The sequence below is a fragment of the Sceloporus occidentalis genome, unplaced genomic scaffold (assembly GCF_023333645.1).
Source record: "Sceloporus occidentalis isolate IW3139 unplaced genomic scaffold, rSceOcc1.0.p SCAF_18, whole genome shotgun sequence".
Lineage (NCBI taxonomy): Eukaryota > Metazoa > Chordata > Lepidosauria > Squamata > Phrynosomatidae > Sceloporus > Sceloporus occidentalis.
The window spans coordinates 1951064-1971523 of NW_028316998.1; the positions used below are offsets into that span (position 1 = coordinate 1951064).

Below are 20460 nucleotides of genomic sequence, written 5' to 3' on the forward strand. Positions count from 1 at the left end.
TGGTTCAGATTTTTCTGTATCTATGCGAATCCCACCATTTCTTTCCCTGCCTCACAAAGCTAAGCACTGCCCTGAACCTCCATTAGCTATCATTTTAATGCTATCTTCACCCACCTTCCACACTCTTAAATCCCCTGCAACTCTCTAATCATCTTCTCCCCCAGTACTGCAGCACCCTCATTATTGAGATGCATCTCATCCCTGCTATAGAGTTTGTAGCTGAACATAAAGTCTGCCTAGTTCTCAAAAAACATAAAAACAAACCCTCCCTCTTACACCACTTTCACAGCCACGCATTGATCTCCCTAAGCTCCTGCTATCTCCCTGGTGTAGCGTGTACAACAAGTGATGTTCCTAAAATCTTGGAGGTATTTTCCCCAAGTTTGTCCCCTAGAACCTTACCTTAACTACTGTAAGGCAGTAGTGGTAATAACTTTTGTTCCTATGACAGTATTAGTGATGGTGCATATAGGGAAACCAGTGGCATAGCTATGCTGTTGTTCGAACGAGCAACACATCTAACAGATAAATTACTGGAAGATGTGTCACTTGATGACTCTTCCACTGGCTTGTAATCCAAATGCATGCCATTGTCATGAGTATGACCCACTTCTACTATAAGAATTGACCTTCCCTCTTCTTCCTCACTTTCTTCTGGCCCAAACATGGATCTGCTGCTATCCCGTGCCTGCTTATTTTCACTCCGGGGAATTAGAAACATTCCAGTGCTTACGGAAGTGGTGGCACTGATAGTTGTTTTATTTCCTGCTTCACCATAGAATACTGTAGAAGCAATCTTCTCTTTTGATCCCACCAAGGCACAAGAACCCCCTTGTGAGTCCTTGGTAGTGACTAAAATTGCACCTCACTTTGGTAGGTGGGGTGGAGAATATTTTACCACTACTTTGACTTACTTTTTCCGCCTCAGCCAAACACATAAAAAGTGAAATCTCACCATCTCACAAACATTTTCAAATTGATTGTAGTTGATGGCAAAATTGGAAAAAAATATGTGACTGTATATATATCAGGACAGAACTGGCTACTCAGGCAGCTGCAAAAGAGAGTACTGCTGAATGACTGCTTGCAAGTGCAAAACTCCCTGTTTAAGCACACTATTAATTAATAAAGGGCACAAATGTATTTTGCGATGTCCAGATTTAAGAGGTTTTGCTGGTAGATGAGGACTCTGTGCTTTGCTTTTATGATTATACAAGAGGATCAATAAAGTTTTATGGTTTTTATGGCACCTCTGGATACACTTGGATTATTTCTTACCGGAGCGTGCCGCAAAAATCTGCTCACTGTCTTTGACTTTACGCTGGAGGGGAAATGGAGCGGCTGCACCTGCGAAGAGGTCTCGCTACGTACTGCCTACACGGGTAAGGAAGATTTTTACCCGTTTGATCTACTTTGCTGGTAGCGTAAACGTACAATTTCTACTCAACTCAGGAAAAGTTTTTCAAGAGCTAAAACACTAAAGCATATTGCACGAATGCATGAATCACCAGCCCTGCCTAATTTGTTGCCAAGATTCTAATTTATTATTTGCATTGTCCAAAATTAAGAGACTATTCTTGTAGAGTACAACTCAGGATCAGTATTTCACGGTACAAGAGTGCATGCACAGTCCCGTGCCTAATTCCTCACCAATATTGTATTATTTTCACCAATATTGTATTATTTTCACAAATATTTTATTATTATCACCAATATTGTATTAGTTTGTGTTGTCCAAAATGAAGATGCTGGTAGTGTAAACATGCCAATTCAGGAACAGTATTATTATTTCAAGAACTAAAACACACTGCACGCATGTGCAACCAATACGTAACTTTGTGGCAAATATTTTTTTGCGTTGTCAAAAAATAAAAGGTTTTACTGGTAGTATAAGTATATTACAAAAGCACAACTTACAAATACAAAATCACATAATTTGCGGATGACATTCTGTTGACAGTGTCTTCACCAATGACATCTATCCCCCAACTTCTATCTACAATGAAGGAATATGGTAGACTCTCTGATTATAAAATTAACTTGACTAAAACTCAATCAATAGGTAAACTTTTTCCGCCCTTGTTCTATCATACACTGGGGGGATCTACTGTAATGATTAAGAGATTGATTATTTTGGCATTAAGTTATGCTCAAACATATCACAACTAATTAACTACGAGAATAAAATAAAAGAACTTGAGAACTTGATATTGAAATGGAAAAATAGTGAAAATAGTGAAGGCCTATGTGATCCCTAAACGTCTCAATTTGATGAGACGGTTTGATTCTACGTTTGCGGCTTATATGTGGAAAGCTAAACAAACAAATAATAACAATCCATTTCTTTAGAGTGGAATAGTTAAGGATATCTTTAACTCGATTTATAGAAAAAAAAATTGATCCCTTTCAACACTTACGGAATTAGCCCCCCTGGGTGTACTATCTTTACATCTGCAAGATCTAAATTTTAAAAAGCCCAGCTGAATGTAGGTATCCTTAAACTGTCTGATTTATTCGTGGATGAAGACCTTAAAACTTATAGTGGTTGGCTAATCAGAAAGTGTTCTCTTATTTGAGGAACAGTTATCCCTCAAAGAACATTATTTGAAAATTTTAGGTGTTTTAAACCTAAAGGAAGATCAAAGCAAACCTCACTCAATCCGTAAATGGGAAATGGAATTAGCACCCTCAATAGAATCAATATTAATACAAATTGACTATCAAAGTAACTCTGAAAAATGGTATCATTCAAACTTTGGAAATCTTCGTTTCCGTCTCTGAGATATGCTCCTTATGGGAAACAAAAGTGAAGAGTTCGATAGCCTTAAGAGTTGAATGAGCCACTAGATTGGGTGCTGGGTCTCTCCCCCTACCTCCGTCGATCTTTTATAGGTCCCCCCCTATAAGTCTGACTCCTGAGATACCTGTTGTTTGTCTGTAAAAGTGGTTTTAAATTATTGACTTTTAATATACAATAGTGATAATGGATACATGTTCAGGTTTTTTGCAACCTATGTTTTACTTTATATATTGGATTATAATGAGGTGCAAATTAATGGGCGTATGGACTTATGTCCTTTTTGTTATGTCCTGTGATAAAAAAAGGAAAAAAAAGATATTGAAAAAAACAAAAGCACAACTTAAGAAGTAATAGGAAAATTATTTAGAGGGTTGTCCCCTAAATTATTTTTTACATTGACAAAGCAGCCTTAAAACAAACAAATAAACACATAAAAAATCCTTCTGCTGCAGTCCCTGTAAATCAATAATATTAACTATTGTTGTAAAGCTTTCCCAGCCAACCCACCCTAGTCAATTTTCTGTACTACACTACTTAAGACCTGCGGTATGGTAGCTAGAGGAGCTTCATTATCAGCTACATCTAACACTGTCACTGACTGTCTCACACTACTAACTTCCAACAGTCTGTGGCTGCTAATAACAAGTTAAAATCGCATCAGCACACTTATATATTGACGCTTGTCCCTTCCCCTTGTAAATGCTGATAAATAATCATAATCATCAATGAGACCACTTGAGCTGCTCTCTGACAAGTCTGTTCTGTCATCTGGTTATGCATGGTAGGTTGATAAAAAAAGTTAAATTATAGCTGAAAATAAGAATATGGCAAAAAAAGCTCTGGCCGTTGGAGTGTGAAACACACATTGGTCATCACCATACCCGGGATCTTTCTAAATAAGCTGACCCTGAGACTTTCTCAGGCCCTCGTGGAAACCTTGACTTGTCACAATTTAAAGCATATTTATAACAAATTGGAGCAAAAGCATTAATTGGGAGTCTTATATTTTAGCACATCAGGGTAACATAGGAAAGAGTCAGCTCCAGACTGGGTGACCTTGAGAATTTGCCCCTTCACCTTAAGATTAGGACAAAAACCCTGAGACTCAGGGTAAAACTCTTGAGAGTTCCCAGGTATCGTCATGACTCAAGCAGAGATTTGTGGTGTTCCTGAAATGTATTTGCCTAGTGTAACGGTATATGGCAGGGGTGTCCAACGTGTGGCCCTCTGGTCCGTGGGCCAGCACACAGAGATGCCTCCGCCGACCACTTTATGATTTTGAAGCGGCTGGCGTGCAGGCACCATGCCCCCCAGTGCCTTAGTAAGTCTCTTTGCCCCTCCCCTTTGAAGATGCAACGTGACGCTCAAGGGGGGTGGGCTCACACGGAAGAGTTCCTTGTGACGGGGAGAAGAGCATGTTGGAGGAGAGCAGTGTGTATTATTTAAAAAAACAGATAGATGCAAGGGGACCCATAGTCAAAGAGGGCTGCCTTGGGGCAACAATTAAATAATACAAAAAGAGGGTGGCTGATTGTTATAAGCACACAACAGGGTGGTTGGAGCATCACATAAATCAATCCAAAAGGGGGGGTGGTTGTTTACAATACACGTGGGCATGGGGGGCATTACATTAACCAGTACAAAAGGGGGTGGGGCATCAATATACAATGGAGGGAGTCTGGAGGCATTACATAAAAATCAATACACAAGGGTGTGGGGGCATAAATGCACAAAGGGAGCTGGCTGGGGGCAGAAATACACATGGGACAATACACAAGGGTGTAGGGGAGGAGTACATTAATACTATAGGGGGGCCTGGCTGGGGTATCAACACACAAGGGGCTAAACACACAAACAACAAAGCAGTGTGAAAAGCATTTTTTATGCTTTGTGTAGATTAACCAATCCTGATGCAGGTGTCGGTGAGTCGGAGCCTATCCTGGTTTGTGTGTGTTGGTGTGCCAGAGTCTCTCCTGGTTTGTGTGTGTAGGTGTCCGTGTGGCAGGGACTGTCCTGGTGTGTGAGTCTGGGTGTCGGTGTGGCAGAGCCTGTCCTAGTGTGTTTGTCTGGGTGTCAGAGCCTGTCCTGGTGTGTGTGTGTTGGTGTGGCAGAACCTGCATTGGTGTGTGTGTTTATGTGTCGGTGTGGCAAAGCCTGTCCTGGTGTGTGTGTTTGGGTGTTGGTGTGGCAGAGCCTGTCCTGGTGTGTGTGTTGGTGTGGCAGAAACTGTCCTGGTGTGTGGGTGTCAGAGCCTGTCGTGTGTGTGTGTTGGTGTGGCAGAGCATGTCCTGGTGTGTGTGTGTTTAGGTGCCGGTGTGGCAAAGCCTGTCCTGGTGTGTATGTTGGTGTGGCAGAACCTGTCTTGGTTTTTGTGTTAGGTGTCGGTGTGGCAAAGCCTGTCCTGGTGTGTGTGTTTGGGTGTTGGTGTGGCAAAGCCTGTCCTGGTGTGTGTGTTGGTGTGGCAGAACCTGTCTTGGTGCGTGTGTTTAGGTGTCGGTGTGGCAAAGCCTGTCCTGGTGTGTGTGTTTGGGTGTTGGTGTGGAAGAGCCTGTCCTGGTGTGTGTGTTGGTGTGGCAGAGTACTTTACTTACTGTAGGAATAAATAGAACAATGTAAGTTTTATTTATCCAGAGATAAAACGCCCTCCTGAATTTGTAGTCACTTCAGAGGACAAAACTTTCAAGGCCCAGAAATCAGTGGGGGGGGGGGGGAAGTAAAGATTTTATTTGCTCTATTTTTTTTTAAACTTTTATTTTTGCCGCAGACAGGAGGTATTAAGTATGAGTATACAAGCATACGTATACAAAGACCAAAAAGAAAAAAGATTACAAGATGGTCATAAAGCAGTCGTCAGTGGTACAGTGGTAAATAAGACAAAGTGAGAGTATGATGAGGAGTACGGGTGACACCCGACACAGCATACAGCCAGGATAACGAACGATACACCGTGTACCGAAGTGTACAATTTAAGATACAGGAGTAAAACCTTACAATAGTAATAGAATAAAATAAAAAAAAACTAAAAATCAACCTAAACCCGGCAGGGGGTGTCTGCCCAGTAGAATTTGCCGAGAGAACCATCCAGTGTATTGGAACATGGAAAGGAGAGAGGCCCTAGTGGAGGGAGCCAGTGTGGGAATATACGCCGACCATTTAGTAAAGAAGGCACGGGCTTTGGTTTCTCTATGTAGGGAAGATTCGGTCCAATCCATTTGGAAAATATAATTAAGCCGTGACAGGGACATGGTTAAAGTGGGTGGATGTGGTTGAATCCACTGGGAAAGAATGGCCTTCTTCCCCACCGCCGCCACCATCACCAGTAGGGATCTATCTCTCGCTGGAAGTCGACAAGTATCGGTGGAGGAAAAGTCAGGATGAAGACATTTCGGGTAGTGGGAATCAGCCGCCATGTGCACTAGTTTCCATAGCTTTGGGGGAAGGTAGGCCCTATGTAACAATTTCAAAAACATTTCGGAATAGGATTTAGAGACTAATATCCTAGTAGCCCTAATAGTGGCGTCAATCAGGCAGTCTGTTGTAAGGTCTGGGAGGTCCAGCCGCCATTTAGCAAGGCCCTGAGTCGAGGTCTCAAGATCAATCAACGGGTGAATTAAACTGTACAGTCGGGAGACAGAGGTAGGACCAGTCTGCAAGAGTAGGGTCTGTTTATCTAGTCTATTGTTAATGTCAGATGGAGAAAGGCAGGAGAGAATTTTAGAAGCGTAACTGGAGATTTGTAGGAAATGCAACCTATAAATAGGAATGGGGTAGAATTTAGTCAGAAGTCCTTCGTAAGAAAGTAATGCCCCGGTACCATCAGTTAAGAAATGGGTCAGGAGCCTGCCCCCCTTAGCATATAAGTGGGAAAACAAAGCAGCAGCCCTGCTGTCATGGAAATCAGGATTGCGGAGAAAAGGCAGGAACAAGGAGACATTCGGGCTAAGGCCTTGGGCCCTACGCACCAACCTCCAAGCCTTGGCAGGGGTAACCGTAAGGAAACGGGCCAGTTGGAAGGGGGCAGGTGAAGGAGAGAGGCTAGGTGAACATCATGCCTAAACTGTTGATCCAAGAGAGGCCAGGCGCAGCAAGGTGTTTGTGAGAGCCATTCAAGTGCTATTTTATAGTTAGCAGCAAGGCTATACCCCAGAGGGCTCGGAAGGTTAAGGCCACTGTGGGAAACCGGCTGTTGGAGTTTAAATAAAGAAATCCTATGTTTCTTATGTTGCCATAAAAAGTTACGAAGGAGTCTATCATGTGTGTGGAGATCGCATTTTTTTATGATAAGCGGCAGCATTTGAAGGGGGTAGAGAAGACGAGGGAAGGTCACCATTTTGTATAAATGGCAACAACCCGTTAGGGAGAGCGGTAGTCGTCCCCAGGAGCGGAAACCGTTCGCCATGTGAGAGAGGAGTGGGGAAAAGTTTAAATCATAAAGAAGATGTAAATTTGTGGGAATCTGCAGACCTAAGTAAGTTATTGAGCGTGAAGAGGACCATTGGAAGGGGAAAGTATCACCCCAACCTAACTTAGCCTTGTCATAAATGGGCAAGGCCACTGTCTTAAGCAGGTTAATTAGGAAACCGGAGGCCTCGTGAAATAATTGTAATAAAGACAGAAGGTGGGGGTGGCCGATTTAGGATCGGAGAGGAATAAAAGAAAATCGTCCGCAAAAAACGCTGATTTAAGTTCTACCCTGCCCACCTTGATACCTACAATAGATTGAGAGGACTCTAGAAGACGTATCAAGGGTTCCACCGCCAGGTTGAAAAAAAGTGGGGATAAGGGGCAGCCCTGCCTAGTACCCCTCCCTAGTGAAAAGAACCGTGAGTTAAGACCATTAACTGTCAGTTGTGCTACAGGGGACTCATATAGCGCCCTAAACAGGTTCAGGAATGGCATTCCGAAATGATGAAATTTGAGAAAACTGGTGAGGTAGTGCCATGAGATCCTGTCAAACGCCTTATCGGCGTCGCAACTAATAATAATATTATGGAACTGACAGGGAAGTTTGGTGTGGTGAATGGCAGCTAAGACACGGCGGATGTTCTGTGTCGAGCCCTCCCCTTCATAAAACCGGTTTGAGAAGTAGAGATTAGGTTAGGTAATATGGTTTGGAGTCTATTGGCCTTTAGCTTAGAAAGAATCTTAAGATCTTGATTAAGAAGGGAGATGGGCCTATACGACGGAAGAAGGGTAGGGTCCTTATTAGGTTTTAAAACAACCACTATTCGAGAAGTATTAAAATTCGGTGGGGAGGGGGTTGCCGTTCAGAATATTATTGTAAAGATCCTTCAAATATGGGAGAATATGGGGCGAGAGAAGCTTGTAATATTCGGCCGGAAGGCCATCAGGGCCGGGCGTTTTGTTGTTAGGCAAGGATTTAATGACTGTTTGTAGCTCCCGGAGTGTAATCGGGGCCCCAAGGACCTCCCTATCCTCGGGAAGTAGCTTAGGTATTTGTGCTTTGGTGAATATCTCCAAGACCGTCTCAGTATTATTTGCTCTATTTATCTGCATATTTTATCAAAAATAATAAATTGTGACTTCAGGCATCCCATGTATGATTACTTTTTTTAGTTTACTGATTACTCCCAAACCCATCACATAAGATTCTATCTTGTATTATCTGCCGAGCACTGACGTTCTCTTTATCCAGTACACATTGATGCCTTGGAGTTAAGATTCTGTTTGTTTTATTTATTTTCATAACATGGCCACCAAAATCCTCAGCACCAGGCCCGTGATGCTCTTAATCCGGCCCTGCCTACAGTGTGCGTCAGCCATCTTAAATCCAGCTTCTACCCATAGTGTGCTCAAGCCTTGTGCAGTTTTATTTGGCTAAACTTATTTTAAATGGTTTGTGGACTGACTTTGTTTTACTGTTTAAGTAATTTAGTATTCATAGAATGATCAAAGAACTGTTTGTCCACTGCTCCTTTCATTTTCCCTAAATTAACTCTGTATAAATATGCATTATAAAGCTAAAAGGCCATATTTTCTCTAAGTGAAAAATGAGTGCAGCCCCCACACGCATACATTTCTGACAAAGTGGCCCACTACAGAAAAAACTTGGCCACTCCTGGTATATGGCTATGCTTTTTCATTAAAGGGTCAATAAATGATTCTCTTCATAATATAAATTTATTAGTGATAAATATTCTATAAAAACAGTAAGTAAGATAAGGTCGTCAGAAAACCTAAACGCAAAATCTATTTAAAAAAGAATCTCCGAGACATATTCCTGACTGAAGAACTTCTCGGTGTGGCTTGTGTTATTGCTGCATGTAATGTAACAGAGCTGTTTTTCACGTAGTGGAAACTACGTTTCCCATGATGCCCCAGGATTTCACTGACACAATCACCAGGCGACCAGGAAGAAAACATCAGCATGATGGTAAAGAAATTTGAAATATTTCTTCTGTGGCAGAAGATCGTATAGTGTGTGATGAGGGTGAGTGGTGATTTCGGATACCCTAATGCTTTAACTGAAGGGTTTAGTTGATGAATATGGCCATGAATGGAAAAAGACACTGCTTCGCAGTATGTACTAAGACAGGAAGGTTTGAATGGACAGGTGACAGAACAGAACGGAATAAGGATGTGACCTAGATTTATAGTCAGCCAAAGGGGATTCAGTCGCAATGCTGTAATTGGTTGGCTAGTCCCATACACCTATTAGGTGTACAGGAAATAAAAGGTAAAGGTCACTAATGCAACAGTATATAGCATAAAAATGCTATGACAAGTTATCACAGTTATCTAAATGTGACTAGAAGTACTGAATATCAAAGAAACTGAAAGTCATCTTGCATAATTGACAGCGGCAAGCTTATTGTGCAGCTATGCCTGTGTTTGTTCATAACCTGATCAATAAATAAACATTTGTGTTGGTGGAACAACATCTGTGATATAGCTGGAATGGTACCATTTCAGAGGTATACTCAGTTATACACAAGTAAAGACAATGTATGGTGTTTTTAAGTTGAAGATTATACATATTTTTATTGGGCTTGCTCAGAAAATGTTGTCTGGGATGAAATCTCAAAAGCTTCTTCTTCCTTTGCTTCTGGACTGGAGATTGAGATGTCTGGTAGTGGCCTGAGTCCAGCTCAGCACTGAACAAGTTAATAGAAAGTGAAAAAGAAGTCTATTCGGTGCACGGGAACATTAGAGACCTAAAGCAAAATGGTGTAGGGCTTTTGTTTTACCTGAGGAATGTAGCTTTTCTTCTCTCCTAGTCACATCATACACAGCACTGTTTAATGAAAGGCTGAAACCCCCTGTTTAAACTGGACCTGTGACCTGTAAGATTAATTGCCTCATTCTGTTTACCCATTCTGTTTTAGAATGTGAGTTTTACGTCTTTCTCCCCCAACCAGAGTTGTCTAAATGGCTTGAAAAGTAAACTGAATTTGTATGAATGAATGAATGAATGAATAGGTAAGTGGCATGGAGTCGAATTAATGGTTGCCTTCTGTATCATTATGGTACTGAAGGCATTTTTTATTCTCCTCTGTAATAAGTGGGAGTGCCGTTTAGATTTAAGAAACTAAAAAAGAAGGTATGTTATGTTTTAGATGTAGTGTATTTGTATAGTAGCTTACATCCAACAGGCTCACGCCATGAGTAGATGAGAGGGTGGTGGTTGTATGCATTTGCTCCTGTGCAGAAATACATATGATGGGAAAAATAAACTCAAAAAATAAATAAAATGACATATTACCGTATTTGCTCGATTATAAGATAACGCCCCAAAATTTGAATATTAATTTAGAAAGAAAAAGTGAATGTTAATTCACATGTAAATTATTTTTCATATTTAAAAAAACTGATTGAGAAAAATGCATTTGTTTTTATTACCTTTTATTTGCCCCCCCCCGACTTACCAGTGCATCCCGAGACTTGTCCCACGTACTTTAGACTCCCTGGTGTCTAGTGGGGGCACCCGGTTGTGTGCGAGCATCGTGCAGACGTTTACCGGCTGCCAGAGAGGAGGATCCAGGTTTATTCATCCTGTTTGTTTATTAAATTATTTTAAAAATGTACTTTTATCTTTTTATCCAATTAATCGAAAAAATAATTGGCCAACTATGCGATTATGAAAATAATCATTAGTTGCAGCCCTACAGTTAAGGCTGGGTAAGCATCTTTAACAGCCTAAAGAGTACTTAAAGCTTGATCACCAAGGTGGCTTTTTGAATTGTTAGTTACAGATATATTATTAGAGCAATTTGATCCTCTTCATTGCTTTCTAATCAATAGAATAAGAATTCAGAAGGAACCTACATGGAAAACTGAAGTTGAGCGAGTACTGCCACCTACTGTACTTTTAGCTACATTGCTACGATTCCAGCCATTCAGCTCCTTGGAATATTAATAATGCGAGAAGCTACATATACAGAGAATTAATAGATATTCCATGTAACTAGCTGCTATAATTACGTGTCATATCTATTGATGTATGTGTTCACAGTCTAATCATGCATGATATACTGGTAAAATAATATTTATTTCATAATTGTACTCACAGTAATACTATGTACCCTTATAATTGATTACATTACATTTATTCACACAGCAGCAGTAGTTTATGTAGTGCTATAAGAATAGGGGCAATAAAAATATTTTATACATTTAAGACAATACCATTAACACATGTTACTTAAAACATAATGTTACAGAAGGAGAACTGTGCCCTGTTACGCTACAAGCCATTGGGTGGTAGGGAGGGAAATGAGACGGTGGAGGACTCTTTGGGTGATGATGTCTTGATTGTAGTAGGGCAATATGGAGGTATCTGTTGATCTTGAAGGATGGCGTCTTTGGGTGCTGGTTGAGAGTGTAAGGCGTAAAGGTTGTATGTGTCTCTGAATAGGTGGATTTTTATTAAGTGTTTAAAATTAGAGTAAATAGGAAAAAACCTAATAGAATGCGGTAGGGGATTCCGGAGAAGCAGGTACAGCATGAGTGAAATCCTGATTACGCAAGTAGGAAGAGGTAATAACAGTAGAAGAGATACATCATGGCAGGAACGAGGAGTGCAGTTAGGAAAAGGCTTGGACTTGCCAGCTAGCACAGCGGCAAATGCCTGGTGGGCCTCTGGCCGACCGTGCCAAACACTCACTCGATCTGTCTCTCCAGTGGCAGATCAGATTCTGCGGTGTGTGGCTTGGCATATCCAGCTGTCTGCTGCACTTGCGTCATCAGGTAGCCTCTGGCCTTAAAGTCACCAGTCCAGTGTTGGTTAGGAGAGTATTTGGATAACAGGGTAGAGATTAGGGCTGAAACAACTAATCGATAAAATCGATAATAATCGATAATGAAAATCGTTGTCAACGATTTTCATTATCGATTAATCGAATCGATTTTTATCGATTATTAAAATTATAATCCGACCTCAAACAGAGATCGGATTATAACACTAGAATCCAGATCCCCCGCAGCGCTGCAGGGGACCTGGATTCCCCTCACTGTCGGCCGGTCTCTCACTTCCGTTTCTCTCCCCCTCCCATACACCCCTCTGATTCCTCCCCCTCCCATACACTGCTCTGCCTCTCTACCCGGCTTCGTTACTGACTTCATAGAAGCCTCAGCGTAAGTGAAGGGCAGTAACGGAGGCTGTCTGTGCGCATCCTCTCTGTCAGTCGGTGGGGGTCTGCATCGCACAGACAGCCTCCGTTACGGAGCCGGGTAGAGAGGCAGAGCGGTGTATGGGAGGGGGAGGAGTCAGAGGGGTGTATGGGAGGGGGAGAGAAACGGAAGTGAGAGACCGGCCGACAGTGAGGGGAATCCAGGTCCCCTGCAGCGCTGCGGGGGATCTGGATTCTAGTGTGGAGTATGGGAGGGGGAGGAGGCAGAGTGGAGTATGGGAGGGGGAGGAGGCAGAGTGGAGTATGGGAGGGGGGAGGAGGAAAAGTGATGTATGGGAGGGGGAGGAGGCAAAGTGATGTACGGGAGGGGGAGGAGGCAAAGTGATGTATGGAAGGGGGAGGAGGCAGAGTGGTGTATGAGAGGGGGGAGGAGCCAGAGTGGAGTATGGGAGGGGGCAAAGTGGTATATGGGAGGGGGAGGAGGCAAAGTGATGTATGGGAGGGGGAGGAGGCAGAGTGGAGTATGGGAGGGGGAGGAGGCAGAGTGGAGTATGGGAGGGGGGAGGAGGCAGAGTGATGTATGGGAGGGGGAGGAGGCAGAGTGGAGTATGGGAGGGGGAGGAGGCAGAGTGGAGTATGGGAGGGGGAGGAGCCAAAGTGATGTATGGGAGGGGGAGGAGGCAGAGTGGTGTATGGGAGGGGGGAGGAGGCAGAGTGGTGTATGGGAGGGGGAGGAGCCAGAGTGGTGTATGGGAGGGGGAGGAGCCAGAGTGGTGTATGAGAGGGGGAGGAGCCAGAGTGGTGTATGGGAGGGGGGAGCCAGAGTGGAGTATGGGAGGGGAGGAGCCAGAGTGGTGTATGGGAGGGGGAGGAGCCAGAGTGGTGTATGGGAGGGGGAGGAGCCAGAGTGGTGTATGGGAGGGGGAGGAGCCAGAGTGGTGTATGGGTGAGTTATAGTGGTATATGTGGGGATATTATGAATTTCAGGGCATATAGGGGGTATAAGGCATATCGATATTAGGCATATCAGGGGGGCATAAAACATATCTGGGGGTAAAAGGTATATCAGGGGGCTCAGTGGCATATAGGGGGTATAAGGCATATCGATATTAGGCATATCAGGGGGGCATAAAACATATCTGGGGGTAAAAGGTATATCAGGGGGCTCAGTTGCATATCACTGGCATATAGGAGGTATAAGGCATATATGGGGGCAGAGTGGCAAGCTGGGGGTCAGATGTGCATAACCGGGGGCAGTTTGGTAAATAAAAAAAATTTAAACAAGGCTTTTTTCTCATAGTTTTTATTAAATATGAAAAATAGTTAACATATGAATTATTATTTACTAATAACTTTGTATTAAAACCTAGTTTGAGAAACACAGTGTTTGGGTTCTTGTAGCTTTTATTATTATGTCAGTAAAATAAGAAGGTGAATAGAGAGAGGCCATTGTGATAAAAAGATGAAAGTGTAAATTGAACGTTTTTTATTACATTATTTTAGATAGAAAAAAAATTAAATTTTTTTATCCGATTAATCGATTAATCGAAAAAATAATCGGCCAACTAATCGATTATTAAAATAATCGTTAGTTGCAGCCCTAGTAGAGATATACAGGGTAAAGAGTTGTCAAGGGCTCTGTAAGTAAGGAGTTTGAGATTAATTCTGGAGGGTATAGGGAACCAATTGAGTAAATGGCGCTGTGGGAAAGGAAAATTAGTCTGGATTAGAGTGTTAAAAAAAAACAAGAGTAGGGCTGCAACTAACGATTATTGATGATTATTATTGATGAGTTGGACGATTAGTTTTTCCATTAATCGGATAAAAAATAAATGTACATTTTTCATTTATTTAAAATAATTTAATAAATAAACAGGATGTTAAAAACAAGCAGCAGAATAAAAAAAAACTTTGATAAAAATGCATTTCTTGTTTTTATTTCCCAACCTGCCCCCCCAGTTGTGCACATTTGAGCCCAGGCTTGCCACACTCCCTCCCAGATATACCACATACCCCCAGATATGCCACATGCCTCCCAGATATGCCACTCCGCCCTCCCCAGATATGTCTTATACCCCCAGATATGCCATAGTGCCCTCAAAGATTCACAGACTGGTTCACAGCACCCTGACACAATACTTTTAGAAATAAATGCAGGATTAATCTTCACTGCCCCCAAGATTTAGATTCCCTTTTGCACCCCTTTACATCTAACTGCACTTTACATTAACTTTATTAAATTAATTAAATTATCTCTGTCCTCTGCATTAAATTAACCATAAAGACCCCATTAGCCATAACTGCCCCTAAATTAACCCTAAAGACCCCATTAGCCATAACTGCCCCTAAATTAACCCTAAAGACCCCATTAGCCATAACTGCCCCTAAATCAACCCTAATATCAAGCACTTTGCTATAATTGGAAAGTTTCCTATAATTCCTATAAATCAATATAAAACGGCATGTCTGTACGGCATTACTGTAAAGTAATATTATATTAATCTATATATACTTGCATTAACCAACAAATTAAAGTGCTCATACAACGTGCACTTAAGCACCACCTAGTTGAAGAAGTAGGAAAGTGTCTTTAGAGTCTGATCTGCCACTTGTTAATGTATAAGTCAAAATGGTTACACATTTTACTGAACAAATACCCCATAAATAAATCTGGTTATTACATGAGAACAAAAATGTGTTTTTTGGGGTAGATAACATTTTTAAAGTCAGTCTGGTTACATTTCTGCCCAAAAGCTCTGCAACACATTATACCATAATGTTTGGCAATATCTCCATCACACAAAACATTTGCACATGATCTCAGTATCTTTTACTGGATGCTCGCTGTGGTGTATTTCCAATCACTTGAAGCCTGTACTGTAATGTATGATATTAAATACTATAATGTATGGTATTAAATACTGCAGAATTTGTAACACTCGCAACAACTTGAAAAATTGCTTTTTCGGTATATTATTGGCCAGTGGTAAGTAAAGCTGCATCAAGAATTTTAATCTGAATCTGGAATGGAAAATCTCTCCATTTTACTAATTGCATCTTAGATATGAAAAAGGAATTTAAATCTGTTTAATGTAACAGTGCTCAGTTAGAGTGGGGGTCATCAAATTTGGTTTGGATCTAGGAGCCAACCAAAAGAGTTAGGAGCCAGCTTCCCCCACCAATCATGTTTTTATTTTCATTTATTGTACAACCTGGCACCTGGGGTTTGTCGAGCCTTGCCATACACTAATATATATCGTAATTACACACAGTGTCTTATGCTCACAAACACTATCACACTACAGTAACACACACTCTAACATTCTACGGTCATGTACACGCATGCTAACACAATAAACTAATACATCCACCACTCTAACACTTTATGCTGATATACACATTCAAGCTAATGCCATATTGTAACATAACAAATATCATACACGCTAGCACCACACTTATACACATGCGCACACACAATGGCTAGCACTATATATATATGAAAATACACACTCTAACAGACACATACACACTGTATTTGGCACTGCAATATAGTAGACATACTGACTCTGGCACTATACATTTACACACTCAATAACTCTAGCCCTATACAATATACATATAACACATATACACACTGATAAGACAGTATACACATGTGCACACACACACACTTACAGACTGACTCCAGCACTATACATTCACACACACTGACTCTGACACTATAATATCTATACAAACACTACTCCCCCTCTCAGGCGCTGCCTATCTTCTGCAAATCCGGCACGCTATACTTTCCTGGGGCTGTGTCTTGTAGCGTGCATTATGTGACCCCACTGGTGCCTCATGGCACCTGCTACACCAGATTCATGTAAAACCTTGGGTGACCTGGTGCCTGGGGTTTGTCAAGCGCTGAGTTAGAGCATGGGGCCACAAATTTTGGCCCCAGCTATCAGTGGGGAAACCAGGCAGGGCAGGGATTTAGCCCTGCTGGTACAAAAAGGTCATGACATACATGGACCATGTCTGTGGTCGTGAAAGGGTTATTCACATAAAAACAACAGAAAATGTAACTATGTTTACAAGTGCCTGCTTTTGTTTCATATAACAAGTGGTCCAAACAAAAAGTGGTCCAACATTTGACATGGTTAATTATTTCTGGGAAGGGTTTTAACATTCAGCAGTTCTATGCATGATGTTTTTTAAAGCAGCATTTAGTAAGTAGGTGGAGCAGCACTTTTACTAAATACCAGGAGAGCTTAAGAGGCACATATTATTTCACTGTACTTATGAGTCAGAAACTAATTGGAAAAAAACAACACCGCACTATGGTTTGCCACTGGTTATTCCATGTACTAGTATTTACTAGTGGCTACCAGGAATACAGTATGTCTTACGCATGTAGCTATTGAGTTAATACCCATGTGTATTTTTCTACTAATTAAAAGAATAAACTGTTACAGAGCCCTGGCTTATCTCTGTTCACATCAGCATTTTCTGCATATGCTTCTAATGGGAGTTTATTAACCATCTTTAGACGTCGATCCTGTTTATTCTTGTCCCTTGTAATTACAGAATGTGACATTAGGTGGCAGTGCTGTGCTGCATCAGATATTTCTACTTGTTCTACAGAGCGTTGTGTTGATGAGTTTGCTCTCGTTCCAAATTAGTCCTAATCCACTAGCCCTGGGTTATCAGATGAAATAGTAACAGGTGTTTGCAATATCCAGTACTAGGACTCCTTCCAAATGTACAAACCATAACCTGCTTATATATTTCCTCATGTTTAGCATATTCCATATTAAGCAGAGGCATACTGGCGTTTGGTAACCTAAGCTCCCTATAATAATTTTTATATACTTAGTACTGCAACAGAGCCTTCCATTTAAATCAGCAGACTAATAATACAAATCTTTCTGTCTGTCCCTTATCTGTCTGTCTTGGCAGGCAGTAAGCATTGTCAAAAAAAAATCCAAGCTAAAAAAGCATAGCGTCTGTTAGCCGTTCTGTAGCATCTGTAATCTACTAATAACCTAAATAATTTGTTTCTTCTTTTTCTCATTGTTAGGCTTTGCCACAAAGGTTTTTTCCTTTAATTGTTGAAAATGCTGCTCTTTTTCATTGCGGGTCTCTTCGTGCACCTTGTGTTTTTTGCCTCGATCTTTGACATCTACTTTACATCCCCGCTGATCCATGGGATGACCCCGCAGCAGACACCATTGCCTCCTCCTGCAAAACGCCTGGTGCTGTTTGTGGCTGATGGCTTGCGAGCTGACACATTTTTTGAGTTGGATGAAAACAGTACTTCTAGAGCACCTTACCTCAGGTAAGGTCAATTAGCCCAAGTCTTCAATGCCTAATTAAGAGACAAGAATGTTTGTGTAAAACATAGTTCCAAGAGATCCTTGGGGTTGAAATCACAACTCTCGCTTTAGTGAATAGATCACCTTGTTTCTTTTTTTTTTTTTATAAATCAAAGTTTGTTTTACAACAAGTTATACAAAACAGAAGGGGAATAGGAGGGAACAGGAGGGGGGGGGGACATCACTGAGAAGATTAGTAATAAATCTCAAAATCCTGACACAGCAGGAAAGTGCATATAACAATGACAGTAATTATGACAGCGTTGCACATAAGGATGACATAATAGAGAGCAACCCTGATAGACAGAAACAATAAGCAATACTCGCGCCCCCCAGCCTAGTCTGGCCAGATTGCCAGAGCGCTAGGAACTCTATAATAAATACCCTGGCACCAAGAGGAGATCACCTTGTTTCACTATGTTATTGGTTATTTCAAAACTGCAAATAAAACTTGATTTTTTCAAAAGCCTTTATAACTATGGTGTGTTTCTTTTCCCCCATTCTGTAAACAATTGCATGCTCTTGTTCATTCCTGCTGAAACATTTTACTATACAATGCCCTATTCTTGCTTTTTTATGTAGAGACATAATACAAACTAAGGGAAGTTGGGGTGTATCTCACACGCGGGTCCCTACTGAATCTAGGCCTGGGCATGTGGCGCTTATTGCTGGATTCTATGAAGATGTCAGTGCAGTTGCAAAAGGTAAGCCTGATGGCCAGTGACACACACTTGGTGCATTTGTCTTTCATGTATGAGCCAGTCTTGCTGGTGCTATTATCACTTGTTTGTTTGAGAAAAATAATACAATGTAATTGAAATGAAAATATTTAGGCTTTTTGAATTAGAAAAGGAGACGTTATGTATAGTGCCATTTTTCACCAGAATTGCTGTTGATGACCAGCTCATTTTCTAATCCCCATTTTAGCCCATTTTATACCAAGATGTGGCATGCTGTTTCCCTACATGCCAGTGGTGGCTGACACCAGACCACCAGAACTTTGTAAGTGAGCTGACCCTGAGATTCATAAAATGTTAACCCTTTTAATAGCCTGTCGTGAAGCTTTGTATTGACTCACCAAATGACTATAATACCAGCCCTCGTATTCAAGCAGGGATATCAACCGTATCATACTAGTAGCAAAAGCACCAATTAGGAGTCTTATATATGATCCCGGTAGTATAGGATAGGTAGGCGTCAGCTCCAGTCTTTGTGACCTAAGAATCTAACCCTTCACTCTGAGATTGGGGCAAAACCCTGAGAGCTCCCAGTTATACTGACATTTCAGTCTGCTAGTTAGAAAATATATTAAGTCTCATTTGCCCAGTTCAGATTAAGCGTGTTCCAGTTTCCCTGCTGTGTAGCTCAGACAAAACATTAATGATACTCTGCAGGCGCCAGACCACCATGATGGCAAGGTGTTGCATCCTGGCTCATAGGGTTTTACCTGCTGGACATGTGAACCAGGAGCTCAGTAGGGTCACATGACACAACATCACATGACCAGCAGCAGTAGCGCGGCAGCCTCTGGCACTGGATGTGCATTTGTTGAGCTGTTTCTTAACCTGTGTTTCTTTTCCTTTTATTTTATTTTTTTCCCACTAAACACATATCAGAGGAACCTGAGCCTTATTTGTTTTTCATTACCTAAGAAGTTATTTTTAACAGCAATGTGCCATTGTATGAAATAGTTGAAAAGAGTGAGATCACTGGTAGAACCCAGTGACGGTTCCCAAGGCCATGTTTTAAGAACTTTCTCTATTGTATTATTAATTATTGAATGAAATGTATTACTAAATGATTGACATGTATTGTTGTATATTATATCTTAGTATTTCTATTGTTCACTGGTTTCACCTAATCTTGTATAAGATAAATTGAGGTTGTGCATCAAATTTCTCAGTGCTTTGCTATGATGTACCTTGCTGTCAGAATTTATTAATCAAAGCTCACAAACAGAGTTAAGGTTGTTTGCGGATGTAATTTATGAATGAACATACCGTGTTTTGAGGTTTAGGAGGAGTGTACTCAAGTCTTGAGCGAAAGTAACAGTCCTCAAGTTAGTGTGTGGTTGTAAACTAGAAATACATACCAAGAAACCAATACAGCTTTTTAGAAAAAAAGGATAATCTGCAAAATTATAGAAGCAAATGGCTTTAATTGCTGTTTGTTGATGCATTGCTAAGTGGGCGCCATCTGCTTCTTACTATATGATGGAAGCCAGGCTACGTTATTGAAGTGGTCCTAAAGGCACTGTGTTTTGGCCAAAATTCAGAATGCTGTGAAATTGACTTCCCTTCCATTGAGTTGAACGAGCTCCCAGAATTTGGATGGCATCTGTACAGCACATGTAATGGAAGCCTTAATCTCTCAGATTGAGATTCATTATTGCAATTTTATGACGACATGACATTGTAGCAAAACGAGCTTGTTAACTCACAGGTGATGTGAGTGAGGCTCATGGTGTTCGCCATCTTTGCAAGTGTGGTTGCATACTGCTTTGGGATTTCTGATTAGCCCAGGGGCCTTATGCAGGTCCTGTTACTCATTGGGTGTTCTCATACATACCATGTAACATTTCATTCCGTGTCTGTGGAGGAGTCGAAAGATGGAAATGTGAGTAACCAAGCAAGGAATGTATTTAAACCAATTGACGTGGGGACTCTTTTTAAAATAAACTGTCATTTATCTACAGCACGATGCAGTACTC

At 41.3% G+C, this 20460-nt stretch overlaps 1 protein-coding gene across 1 annotated transcript in view; it reads left to right on the top strand.

Moving 5' to 3' along the window:
- The first annotated feature begins 17492 nt into the window (after nt 1-17492).
- The window catches only part of LOC149302544 (GPI ethanolamine phosphate transferase 1-like), a 130394-nt gene continuing 127426 nt past the window's right edge, over nt 17493-20460 (top strand). Inside the window, exons 1-2 of the mRNA XM_089482227.1 lie at nt 17493-17713; nt 18333-18454. Of these exons, the coding sequence (XP_089338353.1) occupies nt 17493-17713; nt 18333-18454 (343 nt within the window). The remainder of the gene's footprint in view (nt 17714-18332; nt 18455-20460) is intronic.